Raw genomic sequence first — 12,580 nt, 5'->3', positions numbered from 1 at the left:
GAATGTTTGTTCATTTAATGTATGGATGAAATGACACACCATTTACCACCAGGTGTAAGGAGAACGATAATTAATGTAAGGCACAGTTGCGACAACAAACCAGAACCACCACATTAAATGGCTCATTCAATAGCAGTATATATATGAGCCATTCACATGTTTTTTGTGAACCAAACTGATGTTATGCCTCTCTTCGCCCTTGGATGGCAAGATCTACATCTAGTATCATAGAAAGTCACAAAGTCAACCAACGTTTACTTGTTAGTATATAGTTTATGAGCTACTGAAAGAGGTAATTTTTATGTCATGCTCATCTAAACAAATTTACGAGAAGATATACTTACTCTATATGATTTGTAGTGTTCATTTGTTTTTAGGTGCCAATTTTCACTGATGGCTTCATTATTTTCTGCACCACTCGTAATGTTCAACTAACACTCCTTATTAAGGTATACGAGCTGTAATAAAATCAATAAATCCATTCCCATGTTATATGTACATTTTCTATAATCGATCCCGCCATTTCAGAATAAAATGAAAGATATTGCCTTAATTAATTTGCCTATTAATAAAGTTGTATAGGATCTTCTTTGGGGCAGATTGTCAGGGGAATATTGTGTCCTTTGATTTAGCTACCCGTAATTGAGCAGGTGGAAGAGTAAGAAGGGATGCAAGTGTTCAGATAGCATTGGGCCACAATAACTTAAAGGTACCACTGACCCTTACTGTTCATTTAATTTGCTTGAAACATGGAAGATGTAAGCCACTTCCATTTGTAATCACGAAACCATCGTTTTGTTAAGGGTTTTGTTTCACTGTTACACATTGTCGTTAAGGTTGAATATAGCATCCTTAACCAACAAATTTTTTGGCGGGAACCATTTTTGAGAATGAACAACCCCAGCCTCCCAGTATATATAACACTCTCGGTTAGTGAAACCCGCCACCCCCAATCCCTCGCCTTGTACCCTAGTTTTTTGCACTGAACCATTAAAAAAACATGGCATCTTCTAACTTATGCGTCAATCTATTCCCAAAGGAGGTCGTAGTTAAAAAAGAGCCTGAATCACCAACTCATCAATTCCCAATTCCTTTCCATGTTGAGTCCACTCCCCCAACACCACCGTCCACTAAGAACACTGAAATGACAACCCACTCCGCTCCTTCCTCGGTTAACAGGTCAGCGACGATGTCGCCGAGTGATAATGGTAGTAAGAAACCAAAGACTAAGCCTGGTTTCCGTGGTAAGTGCAAAAACTGTATGAAAAAAGATCTTAAGATTGAGAAGCTTTCAACTTTCAAAAACCTTGCTGCTAAGAAAGCTTCAACTTTAAGGGTTAATTCAATGGACATTAAGTCTTTCCTTTTCCAACAGCGCCAGATTATAGATCATCTAGGAACTATGGTTAAGCATCAAGAGACCATTAGCAGTGAGTTGTGTGTCGAAGCTAACGACTCAGGAATTAGGACGGAGATCATAGTGCTTGACTGATATTTCACATTATGATGCTTTTGGTTATAAGATCCAGTTGCATTATGACCTCACTATGTTAAATTTCATGTCATCAAGTGTCTTGCAAATGCATTATTGTTTTTTATATTACGTACGCACTCGTATTAGGTACTAAATTTACCTAAAACACTATTTTGGGTAATCCAAGTTCCTTTTATTAGTAAGATAGTTGCAATGCTTTGTAGTAGGTGATATATCCTTGTTAAGGCTATCTGTATGTTATGTACTTGATGTCATTCACCTTTTAAATTAATCTTACTTCGTACAGAAATATTAGTTTGATGAAAGTCCAAAGTAATATCGCATAAAAATTACACACCCAAAGTATTTGCACTCTGATTTACATTTTTTGTAAACTATGACCATTTATGTATAAGATTTGATATGGTTAAATTATTACGAAATCAGAAAGATCACCTTGGGCACCAAAAAATTGGTAATTTATCTCCCAATTTTTTATTGCATATAGTGTAATAGAAACCCATATGACATAAGACAGAGCTATATGTATAAGCCTTGTACATAAGACCAAATATACAGTTGCTAACCTGAAAGAAAGAACCAAATAATAATTCACATGCATTCATGCTGTAGTCACCCATACTCTTTATACGTAGGTGTCGTTTGTTAACACTTGTTATTTAATTAATTAAAAATGTAACAATTAAACAAAAATTATGTTTGGTAACTATTTTTTAATTTATTAAATTTTATTTAAAATTTATTAAATGTTGATAAAATTATTATTTTACTTTCAAAATTCGTTTAAATAGTTTATAATTTTTCTTAATTTTTTCTTCCATTAAAATCAACACCTAGTATTGTTAAAAATATATATATATAAGTTACGTGTTTACTATTTTTTGTTTTTAAAAACAGCAAACAAAAATAGTTACCGATCTTCTTTCTATTTGTTAAAAATAAAGAAATAAAAAAAAATTAATATTTATATTTTTGTGTTTAATAAATTTAAAAAATAATTTTTTTACCGAACAGGGCCCATAGGAAGTAGAAGATGTGAACATTATCCGTAGTTTTGCTCTTTTTATTTCCCACTAAACTGAAAAGTGAAAAGTGTAGGAGGGAAACACCAACATTTTACCCAAGAAGTAACACTGTCCAATATAAGTTACCGGGCCGATGTACATTTTAAGATCATAGATATAAAATTTTCCATTTTGCCTAATTTAAATGAACCCTAATTAAGAATTTGAATATAGAAATTGAAATATATTATATCACGTTTTGGCAAGTCGAAGATTAATTTAATAAAAGTCCTTTTACTAAAATAAATTAAGTTTTGAACAACATCTCACAAATTTTTAAAAACAGTAGAGGGGAGATATCCTAAATGTCAATATTTAACGCCCCGAAATCTATTAAATCACGACTTTCATATTACTGAAATATTTTTTCTACTTTCCTCGGCACTTACCAAGTTGTAGTGTATTCAGGGATTTAATATCGAGAAAACATGGAAAGTGACATCTGTACAGTACCGGGCCAAGTTAAATTTTTCAATAAAGATCCACAAGAACTATCAAAAGAAGACATCGTACATCAACACCTTAATACCCTCCAAGAATGGGAAGATTTTTATTACACGTACTCTCAATGGATGGGGTTTAGTGTTCGAAAAGAAGATGTTCGCCGCGAGAAGGCCGATAACTCAGAGTGGCAAAGAAAATGGGTTTGCTCGAAACAGGGCTTCAGAAGAGAGAAGTGGAAAAACCTAACTAACCGAAAGAAAACACCCAGAGCCATTACCAGGACAGGTTGTCTCGCAGTACTCCGAGTAAACTTGGATAGGTCGGATAACACGTGGGTGGCGAAAGACTTTAACCCAGTTCATAATCATGACCTAGCTGCAAAGACAGAGCTACATTTCCTGCGATCCAACCGAGCTATACCAGAATGTATAGGTGCACAGGTCATTTCAATGAGACGATCGGGCATACGCACTTGCCATATATTAAATCATCTAGCACGAGAAAGGGGAGGACGTGAGTATCTTCCATTCATGAAAAAGGATCTTTATAATTGGATTGGTCGCCAAAGACGACAGGAAGCAGAAGAAGGGGAAACAGACGCTGAAGGTGCACTCGGTTACCTAGAATGTCTCGGTTTGCGTGACCCTGATTTCTATGAAACACACACAATTGACAAGGACTTCAGATTGGCAGACCTGTTCTGGGCCGATGGAAATTGTCGTACAGATTACAATTTGTTCGGCGAAATCATGGCTTTTGACACGACATATAGGAAAAATGCATACAACAATCCATTACTAATCTTCGTTGGGGTGAACCATCATTTCAGAACAATTGTTTTTGCAGTTGCATTGTTATACGATGAGACGGAGGAGACATACATATGGGTTTTACAAGAATTCTTAGAGTGCATGAAAAACAAGGCACCGCATGTTATTGTCACCGACGGAGACCACGCTATGGCAAACGCAATAAAGGTAGTCATGCCGCAGTCAGTCCACCGTTTGTGTGCGTGGCACCTTCAGGCCAACTTAACCAGCAATGCACCTCACCCACTTTTCAAGGAAAAATTCAACGAGCTCCTTTATCAATATTGTACCGAGGAACAGTTTGAGGATACTTGGAACAATATGGTCTCAGAATTCCATCTTCAAGAAAGTCGCTGGGCAAAAACAACTTACGCCAACCGTAAAAGTTGGGCTAAGTGTTTCCTTCGGGGAAACTTCTTCGCGGGTCTTACAACCACCCAAAGGTCCGAGTCAATCAATTCCTACCTATCGCACTTCCTAACGAGCAAACTTAAGCTTAGGGATCTTGTCGGCCAAGTTGATGCAGCCATACAGAACATTCGCCACACCGAAAGGGAGGATGACTTCATCAGTAACCACACTTCGCCCAGTATACCAACAAACGTCCTCCACCAGTACTACCAACAAGTTGCCTCCATTCTTACCAGGACCATGTACGAAAAGGTGGCAGAGCAAATCAGTAGTGCTCTTTCATACTCAGTTGACTCTGCAGATGTTACAGTTAACAGTCGATCGTACTACTTGACACGTTTCCCAAAAGGACTTGTACGGAGTCAAGTGAACTACGACACTGACCATGGACACATCAATTGTACATGTATGCTGTTCGAGTCCGATGGAATTCCATGTCGTCATATATTCGCTGTTATGAAGCACTTGAACATACCTTGCATTCCAGACTTTTTGTTTAAGGCTAGATGGAGGAAGGATGCTAAGAGCTCGGTTGAATTGAATGGTTTCCCCCATTCTAGGGTGCCCGCTGATGTGTTGGTATGTACAAGATGGGGATCATTAACATCACTGTTCAATGCAATGGGATACTTTGCGACCAAGCAAAGCGACACTTACGAAGAGGCCATGAATGAGATGTCTCGGTTGGAGGAGAAATTTAAGTCAATGTGCTTCCAATTTTGTAATCAATCCGGTGACGCAAACATTGAGCAAAATGAGAACCACTCCCACCCATCTAACAGAGGGATCCGAGATCCAGCTTTAATTCGGACTAAGGGGAGGGAACCTAATAAAAAGTCAAAAGGAAAGGAGAAGGAGCATGATAACAAGGTGGCTAACAAGAGAAGATGCAGAAACTGCAACGAGTTAGGGCACAACAGGGCAACTTGCAAAGTTCAACCTCAAATTCAAATGACTCAACAATTTCAACCATTTTCTAAGTTTCCATCCACAGAAGCAAGTGTATGTTGTGGCTTCATCCAGCCTGGAGAAAGCAATGATGATGGCAATAATGACACATCTACACCATGGTAAAATAACATTTCTGCGAGTGGCGATATTCCTCTAAATGAAAGTACGATCGCCGGTAGTCATAGTTTTGCGACGCATGGGTGAGTAGAATATATATGTTTTAAATTACTTTGTTGTTTGTGTTAATAAGCTTTATTAGGTTATGAACTTCACCCATGATTTCATATCGTACTTCTTAAAGCTGAAGAAATGAAATAATTAAAATTTTTAATATTTCAATTATTACGAACTCATGGGGTATTATTTCATATTAAAGAGCTTATTTAATCATTATAATGGTAATTATTTAAAAAGTGTAGAGTCCAAGAACTTTACTTAGCTAGTTAGATAGTAGCACCAATAGTAATAGTTGTAGTATTTTTATGCCTGTGGATTTTGGTTCAGTTTTGGATTTAGTTGGACACTCGTGGTAACACTTGTACATTTTCTAAGTTTAACCTTTAGTTTTAGAATATTAATTTTAACCTAGGTTTGATTAATATGACTTGTTTACTTTACAAGCCCCAAGTAGTAACGGCCATTATAGTATATATGACATATATGATATGCTTATAGTATATGTTATGGTATGTTTTTAGCCTATGATATAATTTTATGTATATGATTTATGTTGTTAGATTTTTCTTCGTGAGCATTAGGCTCATTCCTTTATGTTTATATGTCCAGAAAAATAGCTTTGGTGGCGGAAAGGTTCTTGGCAGCTTAGGGGTTATGTATTGAGGCGGGATGGAATCGGTGGATTGAGCGTTTCGGTTCGACGATGAAGTGTATTTTAAAAATTACGCTTTATATGTATTTTCCGTACTTTATTTTGTAATCCATTTACTTAAAGTTGTGATATGTTTTTATTTTAAAAACAATGGGATCCCATATCATACTTTAAATTTTATATAGTTTAACATTTCCTTTTTAGTTTTAAATAAAGTTATGTTGTTTTTATATGTAAGTGTTGGGTAGTGGGTCATTACAAAAAGCATTAGAGCTTTCCTTTCCAATTTATATTATAACCCAATTTCGAAGGATAATTAAATATACCGAGAAATGGATTCAATTTTTGTAACTCCTCATTTGTATCACCTAAAGGCATATATTTGGTTTATGTAGTCAACAAGGGGAGGATGTTGTATGTAACTGGGAAAATGTAAAAAATAAGATCCATGTATGACCGATCTGTAGAACAACAATTTTTAACAATGTAGTTGTGAATCCTTTAGTTGCCAGGGGTTCATAAAAAAAAAATTTACCTGCATATATATATGGTCGTAATTGGGGGATGGGAGGTGCTGTTTGAGTATGGCAACAACCAACTTTACTTAGACTAGATGAACCTACTCTCTAGATAGGTGCACTGTCATGTGGTACTCTAACAATTTCTTCATGATGGGAAGGCTGTCCCACTAAGTGTCCTCAAGTGTAACTCTCACATTCATTTACAGTAATACTAGTGAACATAATTCCATAATAAGTTATTAATTATCATAAGTACTACAAATGCATATTATGAAAGTTTAGTCAAATAATCTGACATACAAGGCATTGTGATCGACATACACCACCTCAAGAAACTAACAACCCAAACCTAATTGAACAACACTTATAAATTAACAAACCAGATATACTCGGTGAAACTAATGCAATGCAACGCCCACTTAGACTAACTTAGACAAGGATAGTATCATAAAGTTTTGAAGTTACTAACAATGGAGTTGTTCATCCTCTTCTACCTTCCTTTTGCAAACGGACGCCGACCCGATTGTGCACTTTTTCATCTAGATATTGTTGGTATCTAGTCAATGCCTCAGACTTAAGTTCGTCCACTACTTCGGACAACCTTTGGTAGTCGTCCTTGGAAGCAATCCTTCTAATTCGTTGCACCATTCAACAATTTCCGCCTCCAACTCCAATATCTTCGCTTCCATTGACTTGTTACGTTCCTCCAACATACCTTTTTCAAAATTGATTTGCCAAATCAAGAACTTCTTCTCCTCCAATTTATCCTTTAGATCATTAATGTACTCTAAAGGGTGTGGGGGTAGGGTTGTTATTCTACAGTGTGTGAATTCTTCCAGTTCCGGGCGGATGTTTTCTTGACGGGCGACCTCGGGGAAAACCTCTCGATTGCATGAGTCGAATGAGGAGCCAGAATCCATAGTAGATGGTTGGTCGTAAACAAATGGGAGTTTATAGTGTTCCATACATATGCACACTAATAACATAGTCCAAACAAGAGCATAGGACATGGATGGTGTACTCTAGAAGTCATTGAGAGGTGTAGGTATGCCTAAGTGCCATAGGCGTTATGACACAAATTTTAAGTGGGACCAATACGAGGCCACACTATCATTTCTTATAGTACATTCCTGCAGCAGTGACATTTGAAATAAATGCAAGTAACAATGTAGGGTCGTGTTATGAGCAAATAAACAATGCACCCACAGAATTGGCCCCACTATGGATATTAAAATCAAATTTGGATATGACATGAAGGTATGGTGAGGGTGGGTAGTATTTGAGTCAAAGAAGGCATAACGTGTATAAATACTGAAAAAAAATGGGTGGATCCCACGACAGTGTAGTCAATTTCAAAATACTGTTGGTAGTCAGTCAATCATTCAATGCTTGGCGGGTATTGTGGGATATATGGGTTCTCAATGCACAGATACACTAATGTAATTGTACTATAATAAGACAAAACTAATGGAAACCATAATAAAATGCCATTATATAAATCCAACACTGGTATAAACACATATGTGCATTGGACTTCTATTTTGGCGAACATAGACATTAAGGGTAATATTTCAAAAAGATGATGGCCACCTCAGCCAACGATTCAGAGTTGAACAAACGTGACATAATTTTGGATGCGGACGCAGACACTGACGCTGGAGCCATACAAACGATGGATTCAGGCTGCAACACCATCGCAATGGATTTAACTCCTCCAGTTTACTTTCGAACCACCCAGGTGGCTGTAGGCATAAAATTAACAACCATATCCCCGTACCCGGTTGTTAAGAAACCTGACGTTGCCAAATTAGAGTATCCAAAACCCACTGACATTGAAAGTTTTATTAAGGAACAGATTGGGAAGTTTGACAAGGGTATGACGACGGCTCAGTTACTCCGAGCTAAGATTGAGAAGAATGGTTTGAGCAGCTTAACCGTCGGTGCTATGCAAGATGCACTAGACACTATGGTTTTGTGTTTCCAAGAGTTGGAGGATGTTGTGTACTGACAGAGAAAATTAACTTGAACTTAAACAAGCTAATGTAGTAGTTCTATATATAATGGATATTTGGTTTATGTAGTCACTCTTTTTCAGTAACCATGGTTGCCGATTTGGCCATATGGTTCTATCAAGTAAACATGAGTGTATGTGTACAATGTATTAGTATAAAGGATCATGTTGTGCGAACCCTTTTGTTATAATTAGAAAGCAAAATATGTGTAATGTTACCTATTTTCATATCTTTCAGCATCCTCTTGTTTTGGATTGAAACTGAAAACGGTTGATATTGTGTTTAGTATTTACTTAAAATACTAGAGGGAAGATGTTCAACTAATCTTTTGAGTGTGGTGTGAACTTAATTTGCAAAAATTTATTGTATATATATAGGCAAAATCAATGCAAGAGAGTTGATTTGAATTTCAATGGAGGGGTGAAAGCTAGTTGAGGAAAAAAATTTTAACTTACGTTTAATTAAAGAGCATAAATGTAACAATGCACCAGGTCGAACCCCCTTCCCCGTGTAACAACTCAGATAGCACCTTCCCAGTTGTGCTAACAAAATTTCATGAAATCATTAGAATTTTATAAATATATATTAATACGACATGTGAAAGATATCTTTTTTTAAAATTATGGTCAAACAAATTATAGAATACAGTTATACATCATTAAAAATATAATTTTGTAGTTAGGAACATAGCTGCAAAATGCGGAGATTTTTTCCCAAAAATGATGTGGAGTTTCACTGAAACACTAATGTATCATAATTATTTAATACATTAGTATTTCAACTTATTAAAGAGAAGTCCCCGTTATGCTGATGCAACTTACTAAAGAGAAGTCGAGTAAAAATGAAACGGTAGAAAAGGTTGATTACTTCGTGGTCTTATGTAGTTAAAAACAGATGAAGGGCATGTTTATGTGAATTATATTATAATATGATGTTAAATGCATGCATTTGGGTCCACATTTCATCATAGGGGCAGTTTCGTAATTTGGCCAGCTGATGGCGTAATTATGTATATTCATGCATGTTCGTCATAACGGGATTAAGTTCGGAGCTCGGGGTGAGTCTCTGGGTAATTTGGTGATTACAGCATTGCTGGGGATTAACGGGTAACGGGATATGAATTATTCGTATTTGAGAATATCTACAATAATGGGAAGTTGAGGGTGTTAGTTATGATTAACAAAACGCATGGGAAATGACGGTTTTACCCTTGGGAGCCTTTACAAAACTTTAAATGAGTTAGGGGCAATTTAGTATTTTCACCCCTTCGATATGTTTAAGCCATTGGAGACTATGGAGACCTGTGTTCAGACATTAGATGAGCTGCTTCAGCTGGAGGTGAAGATGCATGGGGAGACCCATTGTAACGACCCAAAATCGCTAATAAGGCTTAAGGGCTTTGCTTAGTGTGCCAGGACGGCATTAATGGAATAATTGTGATTTAAATGAGTAATTATATGTTTACTAATGTTTATATGATAATTGATGGTATTATGTGGTAATGTAATATGAAATAAATATGTGGTATATTTGAGAACCAATTATTATGTGGATAGGTTTAAGTTCGGGCCTCGGGATGAGTCTCGGGGTGATTTTAATGATTACAGCTGTTTACCGAGATTTTCGGAAACTATATTAATGAATATTAGGTAAGACTAATGATATGGAATTTAGAAGATAAAAATAGGATTTTTACGTGGTTGGGGAGTTAACGAGCCTTAGTCCATGAGTCCGTTGTATTAGAGCTTGGAAACTCTTTTACAATGGAGTTTCTCTCTATGTTTTGACATAGTAACTGTATACAAGTCGAAGAGAGATCCCTTCTACAGAGCTCTACCATCTGTATTTATAGGCTCACAGGAGCACGAGCCTTCGACCGGGTATGACCCGGGCCCATCAAGGATAAATACCCTAGGCTTCTATAATGGAAGCCCAGTACAAAGGATAAAAATACAAAAGATTAAGAGAGACTGAAGCCCACTGGGGCAGCCCAAAGCCTATGCTCCACCCGACAAAATAGGCCTTTTGGTTTGGACATTCTGAGTTACGAGGCAGATTCAGTAGAGAAGATCGGTCAGTGCACTGCCAGTGCAGGTCTGAACCAGCGGCGTGCAATCCGGAGGTGGCCTTTTCCGTATGTGAAAAGTGGGGACAGCTCCCACGCGTCGTGCGGCGGCTTCAGGGTCATCGATGCCTTTTCCTGCCAACCTGGAGGACATGACCCAGGTTCGTTTACCTCTGTCCCTCTTCGTTTACCACAGGCCCGGACCGTTTACCAGACTCCGGGATCATTTTGCGTATACCGCGACCGTATCCCCAACTGGCCATAAGTCTCCCGGGCGACTGTCATGGATCATCTTCCTGGACACCATCCAGGTCCGGAACCACACTTGGCCAGTCGTCCTTGGTTACTCCCGTGCTAAGCAAGCCTGGGCTGGGCCCATATCCAATCGCCCAGACCATAGGCCTGGATCATCGTCCCGGGGCCACGACAGGAAATGGGGATAACAAGAGCGTTACCAGGAATTAAAGGATAATGGGATATTAATTTTTGGTGTTTGAGATTATCGAGAATAGCAGGAATTGGAGAGCGTTATTTATGATTAACGAACTGGGTGGGGAATACCAATTTTTCCCTTGCGAGCCTTTACAAACCTTTATTTGACCTAGGGGTATAATGGTCTTTTCACCCATAGGATTGATATAAACCATTTTAGGCTATGAAAGAGGTACGAAAACAGAGCATCTATAAGAGCCTTCCCATATCTTTTTCTCCTCAAGTTTCCTTTGAGATTTTTGAGCCATTCTTGAGGATTCAATCTTGGGAAGTAAGCCTCACGAGTTTGGGACAGTGTTCTTCCATTGAAGAGCATCATAAGCTTATCTTTGGGTACGTTTCTATACCTTGAATTCTCTGGTTGGCCCTGATTTGGTTCACCACCACGGCCAAGGATTTCTTAGAGGAACTAGGGGGTTTACCATATTTTTGCCGCTTAGGTCGGCGGGTTGTAAATTTGAAATAGTAATGACCTTGTTGAGTTGTAAATAACCTGTAAATGTTTTTATGGGCCCATGAACAGTTTTATGTATTTAATAAAATATATCATTTCCTTTTTATTGTTTTCCACCTTAGTCTGTTAATAATACTTACAAGCACGTTTTTAACCAAATGACTCGGGTAGCAAGTCAAATTTCTGATTCACCGTAACTGTTCTGGGGTAACTAGGGCGTTACACATGCTGACGCCTTGCTGGAGGCTACATTCGACGAGGCCATCTATATGGCCTGGCTCCATGAAAAGAACACGAACCTCCTGCTTTACCCCGACCCCACCACGAAAAGAGCCGAGTTTGATGCCAAGGAGAAAACTGATGCGGAACCCTTGGACGATGAAGAGGTACACAGGGCAACTCCTCTGGCCACTTACTTTTTCAGGCTTGAAGCTTTTTCGTCATTGTTCCCTTCAACATCTTGTTGACGACCTCTGTTTGCCTGTTTTCTAGAGGGAGATTAAGGGGACAAGATCTGTCAGAGTAGTGGCAGTGGAGTTCTGAACCGACGCCGTACATTCCTGATGTAACCTCTTCTGCAGGTTATCTATGGGGACATAGCTACACACTTCTTGGGGTGATGTCAGTATCGGGGACAATTTATCACACCCAACTTCGACACCGGGTCCACATCCGTTTACCAACATCCCTCTTCATTTACCAGGGTCCCGGTTCGTTTACCAGGACGCGGGTTCATCCATAGTCGTCCCGGTCTAATCTCGGACTTGGGAACCACGACCTCTTCATTGCATCCCGGGAGGCATCGGATGGCGCGATCTAGGAGTATGCAACACACCAATGCGATGGTCTTGGCTTCTATTCCAGGATGCCCTTTCAAAATAAGTTAGTCCTAAGATTAGTCAGTGTACAGGATTTACACTGACTTGCCAATCTACGATATGATCTACTTACACATTACAGTGTTATGTTCTTTCCAGAACATTATACCAAAGTAGATAAGATCGGATGTATTTGTTACATCGGACTGGACCGA

At 38.3% G+C, this 12,580-nt stretch overlaps 1 protein-coding gene across 1 annotated transcript; it reads left to right on the top strand.

Annotated features, from left to right (window-relative positions):
• The first annotated feature begins 2,987 nt into the window (after window positions 1-2,987).
• Window positions 2,988-5,297, top strand: LOC133785391 (protein FAR1-RELATED SEQUENCE 5-like). The gene has a single exon (XM_062224635.1). The coding sequence runs from the start codon at window positions 2,988-2,990 to the stop codon at window positions 5,295-5,297; it is 2,310 nt and encodes a 769-aa protein (XP_062080619.1).
• The last annotated feature ends 7,283 nt before the right edge of the window (window positions 5,298-12,580 follow it).

Source organism: Humulus lupulus, chromosome 6, assembly GCF_963169125.1.
Source record: "Humulus lupulus chromosome 6, drHumLupu1.1, whole genome shotgun sequence".
Taxonomy (NCBI): Eukaryota; Viridiplantae; Streptophyta; class Magnoliopsida; order Rosales; family Cannabaceae; genus Humulus; species Humulus lupulus.
The sequence above is the reverse complement of the archived record's forward strand: the minus strand, read 5'-3'. Positions and strand labels throughout refer to the sequence as shown.

Excerpts from the sequence above, each read along its gene's own strand:
- LOC133785391 (XM_062224635.1), top strand. The coding sequence starts at position 2,988 with ATGGAAAGTGACATCTGTACAGTACCGGGCCAAGTTAAATTTTTCAAT.